Genomic DNA, 22,886 nt, shown 5'->3' with positions numbered 1-22,886 from the left:
TTTTAGATCATACAAATTGTTGAGATGGAGAAAAAAGGAAAAAAATCTTTGATTAAGCATAACATGTTTATTGTCCTGGTTGTATTCTTACAAAATGTTAATCAGAAAAATAATCATTAACCTTCTAAAGCCTTTCAGTGACAATTCATGTTAGTTGAAAATAATCACAATAATATATCTCACTTTGGTATGTAATATGATAAAGAGTTCAAAAAGAGTCTATAAAGTTTGCAAAGAATCTGCACATTCAGTGCAATGCAAAGTAATTCCCTATAACAGACCGTTTACCACAAGTTCTCCTGGAACAAAGCACGGACTTCGTTATCTGACAGAGACCTATTTAGGACCAACAGGTCCTTCATATGGCCATTGTATGCACGCTCGTTCTGTGGGTTTGGCATCCAACCAAGTTGGAAAACATCTGGTGCAAATCTATCCATATACATAGGCATAATTTCCTTGTTCTTGACAGGATCTGTGATGGTTTGGCTGCCCACTCTGACTCCATTAAGGTAGATGTTCATGGTGTTGGTTGCTTTCTGGTAAGTGACCACAATATGGTTCCACATTCCAGCTCTCACTTGACCACCACGGAGATCGTACAGGTCCTCCTCCATCTCGTTGCGAACCTTCATTTCAACCTGGGAGTCCTTGATTCCAAACAGGAACTTCTGGCGCCAAGCGAATTGCCAGTCCCAGTATGCAAGAAGGATTCTGTCATCAACCTGGACTGGGCGGGCCCAGATAGAGAGTGTGAAGTCGTTCTTCGTGAAGTCTTCACGGATGTACACCTCGGATTTGTCATCGTTACCATCCATGTAGTAGGCATTAGCAGTGCCACCCGGAGAATTGAATGTGCACTGGTTGCTAAATTCTTGATTTATCCAGCAGCTGGAACAAATTTTAAAAAATATTATTGATAAGACAATTAAAAAACATCCAAAGAAAAACAAATACATCACATAAAACTAAACTTTGATTTTCTTATACATTCCCAGGATGACATTTCAAATCTTAATGTATATTCAAGTAACTCATAAATGTTTAGTTAAATATGCTAAACTGTAAATAGGATTTCAGAAACACTTACAAGAAAGAGAATCCAGAGTCTTGTCCATTGAGTGCTATGTGCGCATCAACCATGTTGGCACTGACTATAGAATCTAAAAAGAGAAGGCATCGAAAATGAAGGTCAATTCACTCGTTATCAACAACTGAAAAACAGTTTCCTATAATGTATGTGATATACCTCTTTTAACGTATATATGACAAAGTACTTCATGTAATTCTGACATTGTTGCCATAAGAACGATGAAATGTTCCATATCTGCAATGCATGAATAAAAATATCTGAAATATATAACTTACTGCACTTGATGGTGTTACATGGTTTTCCTTGTACCAGGTCTCCCTGACAGGTACTGGGGTCTCCTGAGGCACATGTCCTGCTTCTGGTGTGGTTACCTCCACCGCACTGGACTGGGCAAGGAGACCAATCTGTCCATTGGGAAAATCCAGAAACTGGAAAAGAGAAACATATGAAATCAAAATATATGTCAATAAAAATTGTCTTTCATATGGAATTGACAGAATGTAAAAAATCAGAATATTACATGCTCTTGAAAATGACAATCGTACATCAAATAGCAAAACTTTGAGATGTGAGCAGTACTGTTTATGCCAGAAAAAAAAGCATTCTACTTGAGCCCCACAATGTGCAAAATGCATTTTTCTTCAGCAAAGTACTAATAGAAGCAGCCTGAATATAACACTGTCTTACTCTGGGGTGGTACTTGAGGTCCAGGGAGTGGACCAGGTGCAGGGCCGCCCTGACCACCTTCACAGGGGTCCTCATTACACCTCTGTGATTGGCTGGCATCTGGTGGGAATGGTGGTGGGCACTCTCCCCTAGAGCAGTTCCTGGTCCTAAACTGGAATCCTCCACCGCAAGGAAGGGTGCATTCTCCAACGATGAACTCTCCTGATGACAGTTCCACTACCCCCCATGGTCCCCAGGGTCCCCACTCGTAGTTGCCTCCTGCACCTCCACCTGATATGCATTGAAGACAGACTCGGTGAGAATTTTTTTTTCATTTTAGACTTAGTAGTTTCTATCACAATTTAAAAGTGAAGTTACAATTGTATATTAATATGACAAAATGTATCAAATAGAAAAAACATCTTTGAGACATCTACCATTATATCTGTTGTTCAGTGAGAAGCAGGTTGTTTTCAAAAATACAACTAAAACCTTATGTGTCTTCAGCTATTTAAAATCTGTCTGGATCATGTGAAAGACAGCTAGGGCTAGACATACCTGTACCACTGCCATCAGTACATGGCTGCTGGTTACATGTCCTCACTTCTTCAACCTGCTGTGCTTGGCACGCCAGTGGCGCACCTGTGCACTCACGTCTACGGAACTGGATGCCGCCTCCACATGGAGTTGTACACTGGTTGGGGATGAAGTTATTGGTGGCAAGCTCTACCACACCCCATTCTCCCCACTGGCCTAAAGTGACATCACCGCCTGCTGGAAAACAGACACAGAAAATGCTTAGTGCCTTTGACAGATAAGAGGTTTAATCATCTTAAACTAATAACAAGCAGTAAAAAAACTTTATATTCCATGTCCTACAAAAAGAGAATTGAAAGCTAAAGTAACCACACACCATGGGAATAATACAAGTGACCAGTGACTGAATATCAAAATCATTACGTAACTGAACTGTTGAAATGAAAGTGACAGTAAATAAGCAAAAACGAAAGTGAACGTAAGTGGCCATACTTGGTCCTGTTGAACCTCCTGCCCCTCCAGAAGGGCCTGTGCTGCCCCCTGTCCCCTGGCATGGCTCAGTGTTACACTCCCTGCTTTCCTCCAGTTGTCTGGGGTCCACAGTGTTACAACCAGCCCCTGTGCACTGTCTGCCACGGAACTGGGCTCCTCCCCCACAGGTACGGGTACACTGCCCTGGGATGAAGTTCCCAGTGGCCAGCTCCACCACACCCCACGGACTCCACTCTCCCAGCTGGAAGTTGTCACCTGAAAAGATTCAGCAGCAAGATACTTAGTATGGTCCAAGAACAACATTTCCCTCCCCTATGCAGGGCTGTGATGAAGTTCTCAAGTGTACAGTCCTAACACCATTCTATCACAGATATCCTGTAAGAAAAACATTATCTTAATGGTAAAATATTCCTGTAAAAAAGTATAAAATTGAATTAATGAGACCCTTGATTTGTTAATATACACACTTGTCACAACAGACATTCCATAACAAACATCCAACAATATACACAGTTATAACATAAATATCAGTTAAAGGGCCCTAAAAGTCTTCTATACAAAAACATTGAAAACTAATAATCTACAAACTTGACAAGAACATAAAACAAAACTAAATGTTAATTCAAAACTATTGAACATACAGCAACAAACACTGATTTAGGTAACAATAAAATATGATTTCATTCCTTGATAAAATTTGGTGTCTAAATGAGGATCCTCGAAAGAGAATAAGAAGGGTCTCTCTTGGACACCACTCAGTGTGTTGTAACAATGGGTTGAACTCTACCTCCTGTGCTGCCAGTACCAGCTCCTCCTGCTTGACCCACTGGGCCAGTTGCTCCTATTGAGCCAGAACATGGCTGGGTGTTACAATCACGAATTTCTTCCAGCTCCGCTCCTTGGCAATTGCCTTGGTCACATCGCCTCGATCGTAGCTGCAATCCTCCGTCACATGGTCTTGAACACATGTCTTCCACAAACTGTCCTGTAGATGTGTCTACCATACCCCAGGGACCCCACTCACCCAGTCCTGGTATGCTGGGACTGCTAGTACCACTTCCTCCAGCTGCTGTCAAAGTTTACATCACATTACAACATTGGTAAGGAAAGGACAGGCATGAGATGCATTCACAGTTATGTTGTGACACCTTAGCCTAGTATGGTACTACTTCTGTGGACCAGTAATTGTGATTGGGATTACAGATTCATAGGAGTACATTTACTCTCCTGGCTTAGATTTTGTAATCACAGCATGTTGCAAGCCCATGGTACTAAGCTGAGCCATCACAACTAGACTATAAATACATCTTCATGCACATGATATATATATTACTGTTGGTTAGCACAAAACAAAATGTTAGACATTACAGTGTAACATAAACAGTAACAGGGGAAACACCATACAAACAAATAAATCTTGCCATCACTCTGGGTAGGAATTTTGACTTGGTACAAATACATGACAAAGACATGACAAAGTACAAGACGTACATTTACACAACAAAAGACATTACTGCATCGGATAAGGCTTATACTTCTATATTGGATTATAGCAAGGGTGAAAGCACTCTTGATGTACCTCCAGTATTTGTGGGTGGTAATGGACCTGCCCCTGTTGGCCCAGTGACACCAGCAGTTCCAGTGGAGGAACCACATGGCTGTGTATTACAATCTCGGACTTCTTCTAACTGCTGACTCATACAGAAGCTTTGTGAGCCTCTACACTGTCTACCACGGAACTGGACTCCGCCATCACATGGTCTTGTACATTCTCCCTCTATAAATCTTCCTGATGACATTTCTACAACTCCCCAAGGTGTCCATTCTCCAAGGCTATCTCCTGATATGCAGAATGATTTTGGTTAGTAATAATTTTTCCAGTTTATTAATAACAACATAATACAGGCAATCAGCAAAGTAAAAAAAAATCTGTCAAAGTTATAGATTTTCAATTAGAGTGATCAGTTGGTGCTGGTGTAAGTCACACATATATAGACACATATATATATAAGCTTTTCATGAAAACTCATTGGAAAAGCATTGGAAGATTAGTCTGATTAAGGGTGATATTTGGTCCAAATGAAATCATATCCAAAATTAACTGAAAACACAATTATTCTTCTTTTCTACCTCCTGTGTTAGTTCCGTTTCCTGGTCCACATGGCTGAGTATTACAATCTCGTACTTCTTCTAACTGCTGACTCATACAGAAGCTCTGAGAGCCTCTACACTGTCTACCACGGAACTGGACTCCACCATCACATGGTCTTGTACATTCTCCTTCTATAAATCTTCCTGACGCCATTTCTACAACTCCCCAAGGTGTCCATTCTCCAAGGCTATCTCCTGATATGCAGAATACCTTATAGGTTAGGTTTCATTTATTCATTTATTGTTTGATTAGAGGGTATATGTGCTGTGTTAGTGCTAAATACTATACACAGAAACAAGCAGGACAAATAACAGAAACAAACAATACAAATCCAAAATTAGTAAACATGTTACACGTCAGCACATTGTCATACATACAAACATATAAAGACAAGATGCATAAATGGGTTATAACTTTTGGGAACATGATATAATACATCCTAATTGTACATGTGTTAGAATTAGTATCAATTCCCAACTACAGTTTTATCAACTACCTCCTGTGTTAGTTCCATTTCCTGGTCCACATGGCTGAGTATTACAATCTCGGACTTCTTCTAACTGCTGACTCATACAGAAACTCTGAGAGCCTGTACATTGGCGACCACGGAACTGGACTCCGCCATCACATGGTCTTGTACATTCTCCTTCTATAAATCTTCCCGAGGTTCTTTCTACAACTCCCCAAGGTGTCCATTCACTGAGGTTATCTCCTGTTGTACATTGATCATGTGGATTAATTACATAAAATTCTAGTTACATGTATCACTTAAAACAGTTAGTGTAAGACTTAAGGTACTACATATTAATACACATATTCAAAGCCATTGATAAATACATTGTTAGATAAAGGGTAAAGAAAATCTGAAAAAAATGTTTTTCTTTACAGATTATGGATAAGTATAGGAAAATCATATCTCAATTAATATTTCTAACTACCTCCTGTGTTAGTTCCATTTCCTGGTCCACATGGCTGAGTATTACAATCTCGGACTTCTTCTAACTGCTGACTCATACAGAAGCTCTGAGAGCCTCTACACTGTCTACCACGGAACTGGACTCCACCATCACATGGTCTTGTGCATTCTCCCTCTATAAATCTTCCTGATGCCATTTCCATGACTCCCCAAGGTGTCCATTCTCCGAGACTATCTCCTGATATGCAGAATGCCTCATAGGTTAGTTTCTTACATTTATTTTTTGTATGATAAGTGGATATCTTTGCTGTGTTAGTGCTAAAAACTATACATAATAAGAAGAGAGAGATGCGTAATAGTTACAAATTGAACAATACATATCCCAATTTAGTTAACATGTTACACATAAACATACTATACACAGAAACAAGTGGGACACATCACAGGAACAAATTTGGTTAGCATGTTACATGTAAGCACATTGTCATACGTACAAACATATAAAGCTGAGATGTATTAATGGGTTATAAATTTTGGGTACTTGATTAAAAAAATTCCATCTGTAAATGTGGTTAAATTAGTATCAATTTCCACAACTACTGTTTCAACTACCTCCTGTGTTAGTTCCATTTCCTGGTCCACATGGCTGAGTATTACAATCTCGGACTTCTTCTAACTGCTGACTCATACAGAAGCTCTGAGAGCCTGTACACTGTCTACCACGGAACTGGACTCCGCCATCACATGGCCTTGTACATTCTCCCTCTATAAATCTTCCTGAGGTTCTTTCTACCACTCCCCAAGGTGTCCATTCTCCAAGGCTATCTCCTGATATGCAGAGTAGCTCACAGATCAGTTTTTGCATGTGTATTGTTTAATTACACAAAAATCTGGCTATGACTTATAATTTTTAGTATTAGACTTAGTACATATAAATACACATATTCAAAGCGAGTAACATGTTGTTAGCATCAGGGCAAGCAAAATCTGAAAAAAATGGTCTTTTTCCAGATTATGGGTAAGTATAGAAAAACAATTTCTCAATTAATATATCTAACTACCTCCTGTGTTAGTTCCGTTTCCTGGTCCACATGGCTGAGTATTACAATCTCGTACTTCTTCTAATTGCTGACTCATACAGAAGCTCTGAGAGCCTGTACATTGGCGACCACGGAACTGGACTCCGCCATCACATGGTCTTGTACATTCTCCTTCTATAAATCTTCCTGACGCCATTTCCATGACTCCCCAAGGTGTCCATTCTCCAAGACTATCTCCTGATATGCAGAATGGCTTATATGTTAGCTGTTTCTTTTATTACTTTTGTGATAAAAGCCATTTCCCAGCTATGTGTGATCTGAATCCTATTTTCACTATAGAGGACGCTAGTTTTGTAAACCCAAAAAAGTTACAGACCAACAAAACACCATCAATTATGTGGCATATTATAAAACATTAATAATGGAAATATAAGGTCTGTTATTTCTACCTGACAGTTACGTTTGTACACGTATTAGAATTAGTAACAAGGGCAACAGTTATGTTTTGTACAACTACCTCCTGTGTTAGTTCCATTTCCTGGTCCACATGGCTGAGTATTACAATCTCGGACTTCTTCTAACTGCTGACTGGTACAGAAACTCTGAGAGCCTGTACATTGGCGACCACGGAACTGGACACCGCCATCACATGGTCTTGTACATTCTCCTTCTACAAATCTTCCTGACGCCATTTCTACGACTCCCCAAGGTGTCCATTCTCCAAGATTATCGCCTGATACACAGAATTACTTTGGTTAGGTATTTTATTTTATGACATGATTTTGATCATGCCCTGCAGTGTAGCTCTGTTAATTAGGGTTAAAGCTAAACAGATGTTAATGGTAGTGGGTGATACAATCTATTAAAAGGCAAAGCAAACAATACATCTCAATCTTTTTGGCACATTCAAAAACATACATACATAAAGTTTGGAAATAGATGATAGGAATTTGTTTTACTAGACAGTTAAGTTTGTGCACATATTAGAATTAGTAACAAGGAGAATTCTCGTTTAAACTACTACCTCCTGTGTTGGTTCCATTTCCTGGTCCACATGGCTGAGTATTACAATCTCGGACTTCTTCTAACTGCTGACTCATACAGAAGCTCTGTGAGCCTCTACACTGTCTACCACGGAACTGGACTCCGCCATCACATGGTCTTGTACATTCTCCCTCTACAAATCTTCCTGAGGTTCTTTCTACAACTCCCCAAGGTGTCCATTCTCCAAGGCTATCTCCTTATACACATAATTGCTTATAGGTTAGTTGTGCTTGCTTTTGCATTAATTACAATGACATCTTAGGAAAATGGTAGAACATTACAAACAAAATAAAAGCTGACAGTTAATGATAATTGCTTATTGTTAGATTTCAGGAACTAAATATTAATATGCATACTAACTACTGGTACATGTTGATATAAGCAAACATTCAGAATACTGATAGGTTAAGTAGGGGGTATTTAAGCAGTAATAAGCAATGTATGTGCATGTATGAGAAAGTACTATCATAATTCATATTCTCAACTACCTCCTGTGTTAGTTCCATTTCCTGGTCCACATGGCTGAGTATTACAATCTCGGACTTCTTCTAACTGCTGACTCATACAGAAGCTCTGAGAGCCTGTACATTGGCGACCACGGAACTGGACTCCGCCATCACATGGTCTTGTACATTCTCCTTCTATAAATCTTCCTGACGCCATTTCTACAACTCCCCAAGGTGTCCATTCTCCAAGGGTATCTCCTGATGTGCAGAATGCCCCACAGATTAGTTATGATTCTTTTTATGACATTTGTGATTTTAAGCATGTTTTTCTTGGGAAAGGTGGGTAAGGTAAAAGCTATACTGATATTAATGGTAGTGGGTGATAGTAACCTAATAAAAACGAAGGTCTGAAGATAACTATAAATGTTAAACTACTTGACACATTAAAAAAAATACTAAGTTGGGAAACATAAATGATAGAAATATTAGTGCCTTTTTATATTTTGTTTAATATTTAACCATAACATTTACATACAAATCAGAATTAGTAATAAGGACAACAATTATTTCTGCAGTACTACCTCCTGTGTTAGTTCCATTTCCTGGTCCACATGGCTGAGTATTACAATCTCGGACTTCTTCTAACTGCTGACTCATACAGAAGCTCTGAGAGCCTCTACACTGTCTACCACGGAACTGGACTCCGCCATCACATGGTCTTGTACATTCTCCTTCTATAAATCTTCCTGAGGTCCTTTCTACAACTCCCCAAGGTGTCCATTCTCCAAGGCTATCTCCTGATATACAGATTGGCTTATAGATTAGTTCTGTCTCTTTGTGAATTAATTACGAGGCATCTTACAAGAAGATTAGCAGTATGATGTTACTAACATTAATGAGGTTGACAGTTATCATGGCAACTCAATGTTAGAGAACCTTTTTATAAAAGGTTATAGTTAGAATACTGTAAGGTTAAGCAGGGTGGCATTTTATTAGTTATAAGCATTGTAAGAATATAAATATGGGGGGAATTATAACAACATAATTTTTCTTCTCAACTACCTCCTGTGTTAGTTCCATTTCCTGGTCCACATGGCTGAGTATTGCAATCTCGGACTTCTTCTAACTGTTGGCCCATACAGAAACTCTGAGAGCCTGTACATGGGCGCCCACGAAATTGAACTCCGCCATCACATGGTCTTGTACATTCTCCCTCAATAAATCTTCCTGTGGCCATTTCTACAACTCCCCAAGGACCCCATTCACCAAGGCTATCTCCTAATATATAAAACAGCTAACAGGTTAGTAGTGTCATTGGTAGCATTACCCTCTTACATCTCATCTTTCCTTGTTACACTTATACTTATTTCAATAGTATCAAAATACATACATACATACATACATACATACATACATACATACAAGACCAATTTACATGTAAATAAAAGATATTAGGGTTAACACATAAAATGTTAATAATTTAATATAACAATTTATTTTTAAAACATAAATATGCACTAGCACATTCAATTTGCAGTTAACACATTATGTTAATTTTGAAATTACATGTTCAATGCTGAGGGGAAAATATTAACATTGGGTGATTTACTTAATTTGTTACTGTAACAATGAGTTAAGAGTGTTAAATAGCTGATATAGTCAATTAAAGCCTTGTGTCAAGTGAGTTAGTTGAGACTGCATATGTTCAAGCAATGTGTTTAGTGTGTTAGGTGAGACAGTATAACAACTGTATTGTATTGAGTGTATTAGAAGTCTACCTGAAGTGCTGTTAGTACAGGGCTGTGTGTTGCAGTCCTGTTCTTCCTCCAGCTGCTGGCTTCTACAGAAAGCCTCAGTTCCCATACACTGTCTGCCACGGAACTGCTTGCCACCGCCACATGGTCTGGTACACTGGTCTGGGATAAACCTGCCTGACGCCATCTCAAACACCCCCCATGGACTCCACTCTCCTAATGTATCACCTGACAGCACACAGTGAGGATAAGGTGTTACTGGGGTTTGTATTAGGTTACAGAAGCACAAGGGAATGCTGATTTTGCTCACATAAACTGATGGTTATATTGTTTTCACAGCATTGTAAGTACATGGGTGTGTTGCTCACATAAGCATGGTACTACTGCTTGACAAATACAAACATTTACATGAAGCTCATGATTATGTTACTTACACCTAAACAGTTAAAATATTTGGAAGATTAGTTACTAAGTACTAAATTCAAGCTTTTTTACACTTTCTTGCACAAACATTTGATTAATGCTTAAAGCATAGGATATGGTTTTCATATTGATAATTACAGTATTTTTTTCATTATGATTAACAATACAACTATACTACAACTACAAGCCACAGAAACAATGACACAAAGTTATAAAACAGCCATTCACAACAATTGTATACTAGTTGACATCAACACATTTCATGGTTCAAATAGTCCAACCCAAAATAGTGTAATAACTTCACTGGAAAAGTATCTGGACAAAACACAAACAAATAATAATAATCACAATCATTCTTTTTTCCCCAAACAAATGTTTTCATCTGGCAGATGAAACAGTATATAAGGCCTATGCATTTCTTTCAGGCTAAAATGTTTGATTGAGATAATTATGCTTTGGTTTCCCCAAAACTGTCACTGGAATGCCAACTTGTATTTTAAATCTTCTCCTGAAAAAAAATGCTGATAAGTCATTGTTAGCAAAAGATTATGGAGCTTTGGGCCAAGTCCAAAACACTGTCTTACCTGCTGCTTGGACTTGAACTCTGAAGATCTGGCTAACAGTTTCCTGACCCAGGTTGTTCCTCACAATCATTCTAAACTCATAAGTTCCGACGGGGAGGTTGGGGATAATGATGTAGTTGTTTGTGGTATCCTGACCGCCCACAGTCCAGGTTGGTGCTCCTATAATTGTAGGACAGTGGAAACATTTAACAACCTGAGAACCATAGAGAGTTGAATATAAAGAGACAAAATGTGAAATAGATGAAATTATGAGAGAGAGAGAGAGAGAGAGAGAGAGAGAGAGAGAGAGAGAGAGAGAGAGAGGTACCTGGTTGTCTGAACTGGGCAATGTATGTGTTTCCGAAGGCCCCAGGGATTGGCACCCAGGAGACATTCAGTCCAGTCCCCACTCCTGTAGAGGCCACATTGAAGTTGGGCATCTGTGGACCTGAAAAAAACAATAAATGAAAAATTGTATAAAGCATAATCTAAGGCATGTCCTGTGTAGAAATCCTTTGACCATTAGTTTCATTAAATAAAATAAAATTAACAGTGAAGTCATTTTACAGACAGTTTTTGGAGGTTGGGGGAGACAGAGAGAGGATAGGCGGAACATATTCTGCAATTTTATTTGAGTATTTCAAATATGAAAATAGCCATGAAGTATTACCTGTTGTTCCACTGGCTTGTCTGACCTCCACTCTAAAGATCTGGCTGATAGTTTCTTGTCCAAGATTGTTTCTTACAATGATTCTGAACTCATAGGTGCCAGTAGGGAGACTTGGAATGATAATGAAGTTATTGAAGGACTCCTGGCCTCCACTGGTCCAAGTAAGCTCACCTAGTAAAAGTAAAGTAGCCAAAAGATTAATAAATTAAAGGCCTGCGGTGTCCTCATTACTAAATCTAAGGTCTTTTTAGCTCAGTTGAAAGTGGTCAAGAAAAAAATATCCATAAGTATTATGTATTATGTATATTGTCACTCTAGTCTTCTCACCTGGTCTTCTGTACTGAACAATGTAAGTGTTGCGCGGAAGGCCAGGGACGGGCACCCACGAAATGTTCAAACCAGTTCCAGTGGTTGTCTGTTGAATGTTGAAGTTTGGTAAAGCTGGACCTGAAGTTATAGCACAATGCAATAACATAAGTGTCCAAATGCTGAGGATGCTATTTTAATCTACAATAATCACTCATCAAATTAGTGACTGTGTATGACTCAATTTATAGAAATACTTGTAGTAACACTTTCGGTGCTGACATAAGCAGGTAATCTTTTTAAAGAACACTTTATTTGGTCATGTAATATCATCAAATGTGCTTTTGTGTTAGAAGTACCAGCAGAGCCATCTAAGAACACGATCCAGATTTCTTTACTTTACCTATCTATTTATCTACTCTTGTGGCAAAAAAATAATGCCTTACCTGTCTGTCCACCAGAGGTCTCCCTGACTTCAACCCTGTAGACATCAGTCACAGTCTCCACGCCAAGGTTGTTTCTCACAATTACACGGAATTCATAGCTTCCTGGAGTCAGGTTGGGGATTATAAGGTAGTTTCTAAATCTCTCTTCGCCTGCTGTGGTCCATGTAAATTCAGCTAGAGGAAGGAGAAAATCAAATGGGATAAAATGAGATCCAAATTAATTTCTATCAGAGGGAGCTAAATATAAATATGTACACAATGTGCTTTGATAAACTATTCACATTTATTACTCTTTTAATTGAATATTGGATTGAATTGGAAAAGTGCAACTGCTGGCATTGACCTGTATGTACCTTTGGAAACTGACAAAATAAATTGCACAAAATTCAAACAATATCTTATCAAAGGAGTTCCAATTAACATCACTAAGCACAAGATACAAGAACCGCAAATATTAAAAAGAAAAGTGAATCTGCCTACTTGATCTCTTGTACTGCACAATGTGGTTATGTCCAGAGTCAGTGGGGACCCAGGACACATTCAAACCTGTGGGGCTCTGGGAGAAGATCAGATTGGGGAGTACTGGACCTGAAAAATAAAGAAAATCTTAAGTCTTGTGTAAGTTGACTAAAATTGATGGCGTATTTTTTATCCATCATTTACAGCCTTATGAAATATACCTCTTTTAAATTGTACATATACAACTGATTTGAGTGGCCATGTTAAGTTGCATCTACACAGCAAGTGTGTCAATGTTAATCATACTAATCACATCTCATGAATGTGCTATCAAACTAAGAATGGCATTTTGTAAGTCACAACATCAACTAATAATACTGAATGTTGTGTGAAAGGTCAGATAACAATTATAACAATTGTGTTAAGTGTGACATATAACTGACTATTGTGTTAGGTTGTGACGGTGTACCTTGGTTGGCCACTTCAGCTCTGATGATGTCACTGACAGTCTCCTGTCCATTGGGTGCAGTAACAATCACTCTCATCTCATAGGTGCCTAGAGGAAGGTTTGGCACAACCATCCACCCTCGGAAAGTTTCCATACCACCGCTAGTCCAGGAGAAAGCACCTAAATTTTGATAAAAATATACAACTTGAAAGTTCATTCACATTATTAATTATATGAAGTCCACTTTGCAAGAATTTTTTATATGCATTAACATGTACAGTTTGCACAGATCTTTGCAATTTCTGGGGTACTTTTAAGAGGAGACAGATGTTGAGAAGAACTTACCAGGTGTACGATACTGCAGGACATATGTGTAGCCCATGTTGGGGGTCTGAGGTACCCAGGTTACATTAACACCTTGCCCAGTGGACAAAGGACTCACAAACACCGATGGTTTCACTGGACCTAAAATGTGAAGAATGAAGGATATTTGATTCACTTTCAAACTGTTCATATTATCTCATGACATCTGAATCAATTTTCAATTACTTTTTTAAAAGATACTTTCATTCAATTACATCCAATAATTATGAATGCCCACAGCATGACATCTGAATTTATTAACAAAAATTAACCCAGAGCTGAATGCCTTACCAGTGTTAGTACTTGGGCACTGCTGGAGAGTGCAGGGTCTGGACTCCTGTTTGATGACTGCAGCACAGCGACTGCCTGTGCACTGACGGTTTCTGAACTGAAGACCTTGCCCACAAGTCACAGAGCAGGTGCCCCACTCACTCCACTGGGTGAGGGTCACTGAAACATAACCAAATGAGATTTAATCACAGGCGAACAGCAAATACTGCAGAAATACTGGAATGTAATGTATGGTTTGGGACCTGAAGTGAAAATTATGCAGTGAGAATAATCAAATACTGGACTACATGTAAATGAATTTCTATTGTACCTGCTTGTACAAATACTAAATTTTATATCATATTTCTGCAATTTCCTTGCAGGCCTCATATATATATTATTTTCGTTATATAAGCATTTGCAAAAAATCCTATCACAGTCTCCCAGGTCTGATGCACCTACCACATGGCTGTGAGTTACAGGCTCTTGACTCCTGCAGTTGTACGTTCTGGCAATTTACAGCGCCACCTGTGCATGTTCTTTGGCGGACCTGGAGACCACCATCGCACTCAGCAGAACACTGGCCCCAGTTGCTCCATTCAGTAACACTGACTGTAAAATGAGAACAATGTCATCACAACTAAGACAGTGTCACAACTAACACAATGGCACAACTAACACAGTGTCACATATAACAGTCGAACCATCAGAACACTTTTGTCATTATTCAGTAAATTAGACATGCCTCTTTTAGCAAATAAAGGTATAACAAAGTTTTACAATTATAAAACAATCAACTGAGTGATCTGAATCTCATCTTTTACATTTCAAACCATGCTCTTTGATGTAATTGTTTTAAATATGCCACAACAAATACCAAATCAAATTGGTCTATTTTACAGAGATTATCATATTAGTAAACTGAAGAAACTGAAGAAATGTTTCTGTTTAAAGTATATGTAAATCATTATTAGTACAGATGAAAACTTGAAATAAGAATAGAGAATAGCTTGCCATCAATAATGATACATCCACTGAAATAGTATGAAAACATCATTAGTATATGAGAGATTTAACAAAGACGTCTGTTATTTGATTAGCTAAAATAGTTATTGTAGTTAAGAAACAGTCACAAACCTGTAAGTATAAGGAAAAGATGACCACATCATTATTAGAAAGACTTGAGAAAAGAAGTAACATTGTGTATAGTAAGAGTAACATCATGATAATAAAAAGGATGCACCATCTCCATGTATACACAGAAACAGAGTGTGTTACCAGCAAAGTGATCATATGATGGTCAACACTGGAAAAGTATGGTACAGAGATAAGAGATTAAATCTAAAGATGACAAGGTGAGAATTAAAATGGCAATCAGAATAAGGTAGTGCTATTGAAGAATGTTATCATAGGTTATAAGTGTTAATCCCAGCTGCCTGGTGAACTGCTGAGGAAACATACCACATGGTTGTTGGTTGCATGCTTGTGATTCTTGCAATTGCACACCAACGCATGCAGCACCAAAGCAAGCGCGGCTACGGAACTGTATTCCACCATTGCAAGTTGCAGTGCACTGCGTCCACTGACCCCATTCTGTAACCTGTGGTTCTGATACTAACAAGCAAAGCAAATAATATATGAAAAAGGTGGCAACCTAAAGAAAGACAGGCCACTTTGGTCCTCCACAAAAGGAGGACTTTAATGACCAGATGGCAGTCTTCTCCAAATCTCTTTTGATGGCAAAATCATCAGTGCAGCTATTAACTGCACATTTTACATAACAAGAAATCCACAGTTTTGAAGTACCATAAAAATTCCCACTGCGATACAGTACAGTACAAAACAACACATTAATACATAAACTGACAAACAAAAAACTCCAAAAGGAAAGCATAAGCTTTAAAATACAATGCAATGTTAGTAGCTATTGCTCTGCCACGAAGTCCAGTGATAATCAACATGAGTCCTAAACCTACCACAAGGTTCCTGTCCACATGGGCGAGACTCCTGTAACTGGACATCGGCACACCCACTGCCAAAGCAGGCCCTAGACCTGACCTGAGTGCCACCATTACAGGTGACTGGACAAACTGACCACTGACCCCACTGGGAGAGAGACACTGGGATTGAAAGAGAGAGAGATTATGGTTAATTGAAGAGGAATATCTATTAAGGAAATGGTTGAAAACACAGCTGGAAAAAAATCAGATACTATGTTTGTACCAGAAATTTTTATTGACTGACACAACTTTGAAGAAACAGGTGTTTGTTGATCAATATTTGCCAGTGTTAAATTAGTTTTAATACAAAACTTATAATACCAGCAGCTGCAATAAACAAAAATTCTACCACTTACCACAAGGCTGTTGGTTACAGCTTCTGGTCTCCTGGAGACGTTGTCCTTGGCAGCCGTTGCCAAAACAAGCTCTGTTTCTTATCTGCACGCCTCCATCACATTCAGCATTACAAGCTCCCCACTGGCCCCACTCACTCAGGCTCACTAGGAAACAAAGGGTTTTAGAAGTTGTTAAAAGTTTTTCATGCTACTGGTTTAATTTACATTACTGTTTCAATTGCCAATATTACATAGATTTTTAATACACTAATAGTGTTTTACATTTGCTGACAAAAAAACTCATTGTCAATATCATTCATGCATTTCAAAATCAATTTATTTTTAAGTTAAAATTGAAATATAACTACAGTTTTTCTTTTGTTGTGTGTGTGTTGGAGGAAAGGAGTCCAAAAGTTCCTGATTCTCTCCTACTCACCAGACACACAGTCCTGCAGGGTACAAGCTCTCGTCTCCTCAAGGGCTCCTGGGTTCAGATTACATTGCAGTCCACTGCAGGTACGGGTACGTCTCTGGACACCACTACCACAGGTTACTGAGCAGGTGCCCCATTGAGTCCACTGGCCATATTGGACTGAATCAGAAATTACAGTCATATTCAAATCGAGTGCTTATTTGAAATTAATGATTCATGATTAGGCATTTTGGTTATAATTACAGAGTCAAATTTCATACTTCATTTTACATTTTATAAAGATTATTGCTTACAAGTAAAAATTAAAGAAATCATATTACAAGTATACATAAAAATATAAGAAAAGAAGAAAACAGAAGTGATATTAAGTGTCCCATAGAAAAGATAGCATACTCACCACATGGTTGTGTATTGCAATTCTGTGATTCCCTCAGCATCATTCCAGTACAGTCCCCAGCCATGCACTGTCTGGTTCTCTCCTGCTGTCCAGTACCACACTGGGCACTACACTGACCCCACTGAGTCCACTGGGACACCTGGGCCTGGACAACTGAAAGTGGGAATAGGCAACTTGAATAGACCTTCCGATAACATGCTTAACTGCACCCAGACAGTGAATTGACTCTCTTATCCATACTTGTCGTAGGTAAGTTTAAAACTCTTTTTTTAACCAAAAACTTTCAGCATTAAAAAACTTGTTTGTATGCAATGATGTCATTTATACAATCAGTCATAGCATATCTTCATACTGAATCAGTACAAACTGCCATGGTGTCACATCCAACACATCCTTTCACAATCATACTATCACACCTACCACACTGGTCAGTGTTGCAGGATCGGCTCTCTCGTGTTCTCAAGAACTGACAGGCATTGCCAGAGCAGGGACGATTACGGAACTGCATGCCACCTCCGCACGTGGCAGAGCATGTAGTCCACTGACCCCAATCACCAAGAACCTCTGTGTAGGAATGATATAAATTGTGACAATAGTAAGAACAGGCTGAAGTAAGAGTGTGCAATGACAGTAAAGTGAAAAGAAGAAAATAAAATATAGTTCAACATGCTTCACAAAGGATGAAGTAATCAACACCAAGGGATGAGAAATTTCATTTTAAAAAGAAATGTAGTAGAAACAGCAGACAGAAAGAACACAAGTGCAAATAAGTAAAATGCGAAAGAGTACGTGAAATATAAAGCAAAAGTAATGAAAGGAATTCAAAGTTTTTAATGCACAGTTAAAATGAGACACACAGTGAAATTTTCATCAAAAACCACTACTTACGGCAAGCAGGACGAGTGCAAGGTCTGGTCTCCTGTGTCTGTTGGTTGGCACAGTTGCTGCCAACGCAAGTTCTGGTTCTCATCTCCATACCCTCTCCACACGTGACGGAACAGGTGCCCCAGGCCGACCACTGTGACAAGTTGACTAAAAAATGAGAAATATCACACATCTAAGCCCATTTGCACATATAATATTTAAAGAGTGTCAATTAATAGAGTCAACCTGTTACCCATTACCAAGGCAAAGTATGATTTGGATACAAACACGTTCAGGTGAAACCAGTCTGGCCCCAAAAGAAGTGTAGTGTCTGCAAGTAGGGTGTTTTACCACTTTGAAACTTGACACACACACACACAAAATACTTACTGCAGGCCTGTCTTTGACAAACTCTGCTTTCTTCCAGGTTGTAACTTTGGCAACCATTACCAGTACATGTTCTAGTTCTGAATTGTAATCCATCACCACAAGTAACAGTGCAAGATCCCCACTGTGTCCACTGGGATAAAGTAACTGAGGAAGATAAGCAGGAGGATATAAACACAAGAGAAAGGACAGAAAAAGAAAAATAGGCAAGGATAGAAGAAGGGATGATAATGATAATAAATGGGAAAAAAGGACAAAAATAAGGAAAAGAAAAATCCAAATAATCCAAATCTATTCTTCAAAACAGAAAATACCAAAACCAATAACCACAGTAAAAGCATATAAAATGGGTAAAGACAAAAATACTAGAGAAAAAATTCATTATGTGGAAATGTTTCCTTGAAAGAAATGTGGAAACTTACTGCAGGCTTGTTGTCGACAAACTCTGCTCTCTTCTAGGTTGTAACCTTGACAACCATTACCAGTACATGTTCTACTTCTGAATTGTAATCCATCACCACAAGTAACAGTACAAGATCCCCACTGTGTCCACTGAGACAAAGTAGCTGAGGAAGATAAGCAGGAGGATATAAACACAAGAGAAAGGACGGAGAAAGAAAAACAGCCAAAGCAGGAGAAAGGAGGATAACAATAAATATGTAAAAGAACATAGGAAAAAGGTGTATTTAAAAATAACTGGATAACAGAAATACCAAAAACCAATAAGTATCATGAGAAAAGTGTATAAAGACAAACAACGGGGATACTTTTTGCATGTTTTGAGATGCTTCCTTGTCAAAGATGAGGAAACTTACTGCAGGCTTGACGTTGACAAACTCTGCTTTCTTCCAGGTTGTAACCTTGGCAACCATTACCAGTACATGTTCTAGTTCTGAATTGTAATCCATCACCACAAGTAACAGTACAAGATCCCCACTGTGTCCACTGGGACAAAGTAGCTGAGGAAGATAAGCGGAAGAAAATAAACATAAAAGAAAGGATATGGAAAGAAAAATAGCCAAGGATAGAAAAAAGGAATTTAATGATAACAAATGCAAAAAGGACCAAAAAGAAAAGAAAATAAAAATCAAAATACTCCTGAATCTATTCTAAAAACCAAAAAAATACCAAAACCAATTAACATGGTTTAGGCATATAAAAATGAGTAAAAATAAAAACAACAACGGTAAAAAATACATGTATGGTAATGTTTCCTTAAAAAGATGTGAAAACTCACTACAAGCCTGTCTTTGACAAACTCTGCTTTCTTCCAGGTTGTAACCTTGGCAACCATTACCAGAACATGTTCTAGTTCTGGATTGTAATCCATCACCACAAGTAACAGAACAAGATCCCCACTGTGTCCACTGGGACAAAGTAGCTGAGGAAGATAAGCAGGGGGATATAAACACAACAGAAAAGATGGAAGAAGAGAAACAGCCAAAGTGGGAGAAAAGAGGATAACAATAAATATAAAAAAGAACAAGAAAAGAAAGGGAGAAAGAAAACCAGAAAAAGCTCTAACAGCATTGAATCTAAACTTAAAAACAAAAAATATTGAAACCAATTATCATTATGTTGGTAAAAAACATATAAAGGTGTGAAAAAAGTGAGGAACCATTTCTTTTTTGTGGGATTGTTTCTTAAAAAAATTGGAAACTTACTACAAGCTTGTTGTCTACAAACTCTGCTTTCTTCTAGGTTGTAACCTTGACAACCGTTACCAGTACATGTTCTAGTTCTGAATTGTAATCCATCACCACAAGTAACAGTACAAGATCCCCACTGTGTCCACTGGGACAAAGTAGCTGAGGAAGATAAGCAGGAAGAAAAAAAACACAAGAGTAAGGACAGAGAAAGAAAAATAGCCAAAAGAATGATAAAGGAGGATGATAATAATAAATATATAAAAGAACAAAGGAAAGTAATATTCAAAAATAACTCAAAAACTTAAAAACAAAAAATACCAAAACCAATTACTTTGATGGCAAAAATGTATAAAAATAATCAGTTGGGAAACATTTTGCAGGTAATGAGATGTTTCCTTGTCAAAGATGAGGAAACTTACTGCAGGCTTGACGTTGACAAATTCTGCTTTCTTCTAGGTTGTAACTTCGGCAACCATCACCAGTACATGTTCTACTTCTGAATTGTAATCCATCACCACAAGTAACAGTACAAGATCCCCACTGTGTCCACTGGGACAAAGTAGCTGAGGAAGATAAGCAGGAGGATATAAACACAAGAGAAAGGACAGAAAATGGAAGAAAGATAATAAGAAATAAGTCCTATTGGTTTTGAAGCTATAATTAAAAACAGGAAAATTCCAAAACCAAATACCATCATAAAAGCATATAAATGTCTTAAAATAAAAAAAGCAGAGAAAAGTTCCTTGTGTGGTAATGCTTCCGAAAAAAAGATGTGGAAACTTACTACAAGCTTGTTGTCGACAAACTCTGCTTTCTTCTAGATTGTAACCTTGACAACCATTACCAGTACATGTTCTAGTTCTGAATTGTAATCCATCACCACAAGTAACAGAACAAGATCCCCACTGTGTCCACTGGGACAAAGTAGCTGAGGAAATAAACACAAGTGAAAAGACAGAGAAAGAAGAACAGTTCAAAGAAGGAAAAAGGAGGATAAAAATAAATATAAAAGAACATAGAAACAAAAAGTTTTATTTTAAAATAACTAAAAAATATAAAACAGAAAATACCAAAACTACTTATTATAATGGCAAAAGAGATTACAAAGTATGTATAAAAGTGTTTTAAAAAATTGTGAATAAAAACAAACAGTGGGGAAACATTTTGCATGTTTTGAGATGCTTCCTTGTCAAAGATGAGGAAACTTACTGCAGGCTTGACGTTGACAAACTCTGCTTTCTTCCAGGTTGTAACTTTGGCAACCATTACCAGTACATGTTCTACTTCTGAATTGTAATCCATCACCACAAGTAACAGTACAAGATCCCCACTGTGTCCACTGGGACAAAGTAGCTGAGGAAGATAAGCAGGAGAAAATAAACAGAAGAGAAAAGACAGAAAAAAGCAAGTAGCCAAAAGTTGGAGAAAGGAGATTAATAATAAATACAAAAAAGAGTAAAAAAATAAAGGAAGAAAGAAAACAAACTAACAAAAAAGGTTATAATGGAAGGGACTGTATACTTAAAAAAAGATAATATCAAAACCAATAACCATTGCTAAAGCATAAAATGTTTAAAAATAAAAACAACAGGGAAAATTCCATGTGTGGAAATCTTTCCTTCAAAACGATGGGCAAACTTACTACAAGCCTGTTGTCGACAAACTCTGCTTTCTTCCAGGTTGTAACCTTGACAACCATTACCAGTACATGTTCTACTTCTGAATTGTAATCCATCACCACAAGTTACAGTACAAGATCCCCACTGTGTCCACTGGGACAAAGTAGCTGAGGAAGATAAGCAAGGGATATAAACAGAAGAGAAAAGATAGAAGAACAGAAATAGCCAAAGTGGGAGAAAGGAGGATAACAATAAATATAAAAAGGAGCAAGAGAAAAAGGGAGAAAGAAAAGGAGAAAAAGCTCTAACAGCATAGAATCTGTACTTAAAAACAAAAAATATTGAAACCAATTATCATCATGTTGGTAAAAACCATATAAAGAGGTGTGAAAAAAGTAAGGAACAATTTCCTTTTTGTGGGATTGTTTCTTCAAAAAAAAATGGAAACTTACTACAAGCTTGTTGTCGACAAACTCTGCTTTCTTCTAGGTTGTAACCTTGACAACCATTACCAGTACATGTTCTAGTTCTGAATTGTAATCCATCACCACAAGTAACAGTACAAGATCCCCACTGTGTCCACTGGGACAAAGTAGCTAAAGAAGATAAGCAGGAGACATAAACAAAAGACAAAGGACAGAGAAAGAAAAACAGCCAAAGACAAGATAGGATAATAAAAATAAATGGAATAAATTTAAAAGTGAAGAAAAGGATAAAATGATAAGTTGTTTTTTTAAAAATAACTTAAAAACATTAAAATAAAAAATACCAAAAGCAATACCTTTAATGGAAAAGTGGAAAAAAGCGAGAATAAAAACAAACTGTGGGGAAACATTCGATACATTTTGATATGCTTCCTAGCAAAGGATGAGGAAACTCACTGCAGGCCTGTTGTTGACAAACTCTGCGCTCTTCCAGGTTGTAACTTTGACAACCGGTACCAGTACATGTTCTTGTTCTGAATTGTAATCCATCACCACAAGTAACAGTACAAGATCCCCACTGTGTCCACTGGGACAAAGTAGCTGAGGAAGATAAGCAGGAGGATATAAACACAACAGAAAGGAAAGAAAAAGCAAAAAAAAAAAAAAAAAAATACCCACAGACAGAACAT

At 37.9% G+C, this 22,886-nt stretch overlaps 1 protein-coding gene across 28 annotated transcripts in view; it reads right to left on the bottom strand.

The window, feature by feature from the left end:
* Window positions 1-47: 47 nt before the first annotated feature.
* LOC106157441 (uncharacterized) overlaps window positions 48-22,886 on the bottom strand; it is a 38,760-nt gene continuing 15,921 nt past the window's right edge. For 5 of the 28 annotated variants that reach the window (XM_013533084.2, XM_087003578.1, XM_087003581.1 and 2 more), the window contains 47 exons: window positions 22,654-22,797; window positions 22,225-22,368; window positions 21,796-21,939; window positions 21,363-21,506; window positions 20,938-21,081; window positions 20,573-20,716; window positions 20,169-20,312; window positions 19,742-19,885; window positions 19,320-19,463; window positions 18,927-19,070; window positions 18,508-18,651; window positions 18,142-18,285; window positions 17,674-17,817; window positions 17,254-17,406; window positions 16,860-17,015; window positions 16,445-16,588; window positions 16,065-16,208; window positions 15,550-15,702; window positions 14,551-14,700; window positions 14,110-14,268; window positions 13,801-13,920; window positions 13,477-13,635; window positions 13,029-13,136; window positions 12,549-12,722; window positions 12,124-12,243; window positions 11,797-11,967; window positions 11,455-11,574; window positions 11,148-11,306; window positions 10,165-10,368; window positions 9,449-9,664; window positions 8,968-9,183; window positions 8,429-8,644; window positions 7,921-8,136; window positions 7,414-7,629; window positions 6,918-7,133; window positions 6,469-6,684; window positions 5,879-6,094; window positions 5,437-5,652; window positions 4,919-5,134; window positions 4,368-4,628; window positions 3,576-3,857; window positions 2,789-3,043; window positions 2,318-2,533; window positions 1,781-2,050; window positions 1,369-1,521; window positions 1,091-1,163; window positions 48-891 (listed from right to left, as the gene is read on the bottom strand). In XM_013533084.2, coding sequence (XP_013388538.2) covers window positions 285-891; window positions 1,091-1,163; window positions 1,369-1,521; window positions 1,781-2,050; window positions 2,318-2,533; window positions 2,789-3,043; window positions 3,576-3,857; window positions 4,368-4,628; window positions 4,919-5,134; window positions 5,437-5,652; window positions 5,879-6,094; window positions 6,469-6,684; window positions 6,918-7,133; window positions 7,414-7,629; window positions 7,921-8,136; window positions 8,429-8,644; window positions 8,968-9,183; window positions 9,449-9,664; window positions 10,165-10,368; window positions 11,148-11,306; window positions 11,455-11,574; window positions 11,797-11,967; window positions 12,124-12,243; window positions 12,549-12,722; window positions 13,029-13,136; window positions 13,477-13,635; window positions 13,801-13,920; window positions 14,110-14,268; window positions 14,551-14,700; window positions 15,550-15,702; window positions 16,065-16,208; window positions 16,445-16,588; window positions 16,860-17,015; window positions 17,254-17,406; window positions 17,674-17,817; window positions 18,142-18,285; window positions 18,508-18,651; window positions 18,927-19,070; window positions 19,320-19,463; window positions 19,742-19,885; window positions 20,169-20,312; window positions 20,573-20,716; window positions 20,938-21,081; window positions 21,363-21,506; window positions 21,796-21,939; window positions 22,225-22,368; window positions 22,654-22,797 — 8,543 coding nt within the window. In that variant the 3' untranslated portion in view covers window positions 48-284. The remainder of the gene's footprint in view (window positions 892-1,090; window positions 1,164-1,368; window positions 1,522-1,780; window positions 2,051-2,317; window positions 2,534-2,788; window positions 3,044-3,575; window positions 3,858-4,367; window positions 4,629-4,918; window positions 5,135-5,436; window positions 5,653-5,878; window positions 6,095-6,468; window positions 6,685-6,917; window positions 7,134-7,413; window positions 7,630-7,920; window positions 8,137-8,428; window positions 8,645-8,967; window positions 9,184-9,448; window positions 9,665-10,164; window positions 10,369-11,147; window positions 11,307-11,454; window positions 11,575-11,796; window positions 11,968-12,123; window positions 12,244-12,548; window positions 12,723-13,028; window positions 13,137-13,476; window positions 13,636-13,800; window positions 13,921-14,109; window positions 14,269-14,550; window positions 14,701-15,549; window positions 15,703-16,064; window positions 16,209-16,444; window positions 16,589-16,859; window positions 17,016-17,253; window positions 17,407-17,673; window positions 17,818-18,141; window positions 18,286-18,507; window positions 18,652-18,926; window positions 19,071-19,319; window positions 19,464-19,741; window positions 19,886-20,168; window positions 20,313-20,572; window positions 20,717-20,937; window positions 21,082-21,362; window positions 21,507-21,795; window positions 21,940-22,224; window positions 22,369-22,653; window positions 22,798-22,886) is intronic. The other 23 variants (XM_024075487.2, XM_087003599.1, XM_087003577.1 and 20 more) reach the window with 22 other exon arrangements.

This window comes from Lingula anatina, chromosome 2 (assembly GCF_051362555.1).
Source record: "Lingula anatina isolate TDL-2025a chromosome 2, LinAna3.0, whole genome shotgun sequence".
Classification (NCBI taxonomy): domain Eukaryota; kingdom Metazoa; phylum Brachiopoda; class Lingulata; order Lingulida; family Lingulidae; genus Lingula; species Lingula anatina.
Note: the sequence above shows the minus strand (reverse complement) of the source record. Positions and strands in the feature narration are given on the sequence as shown.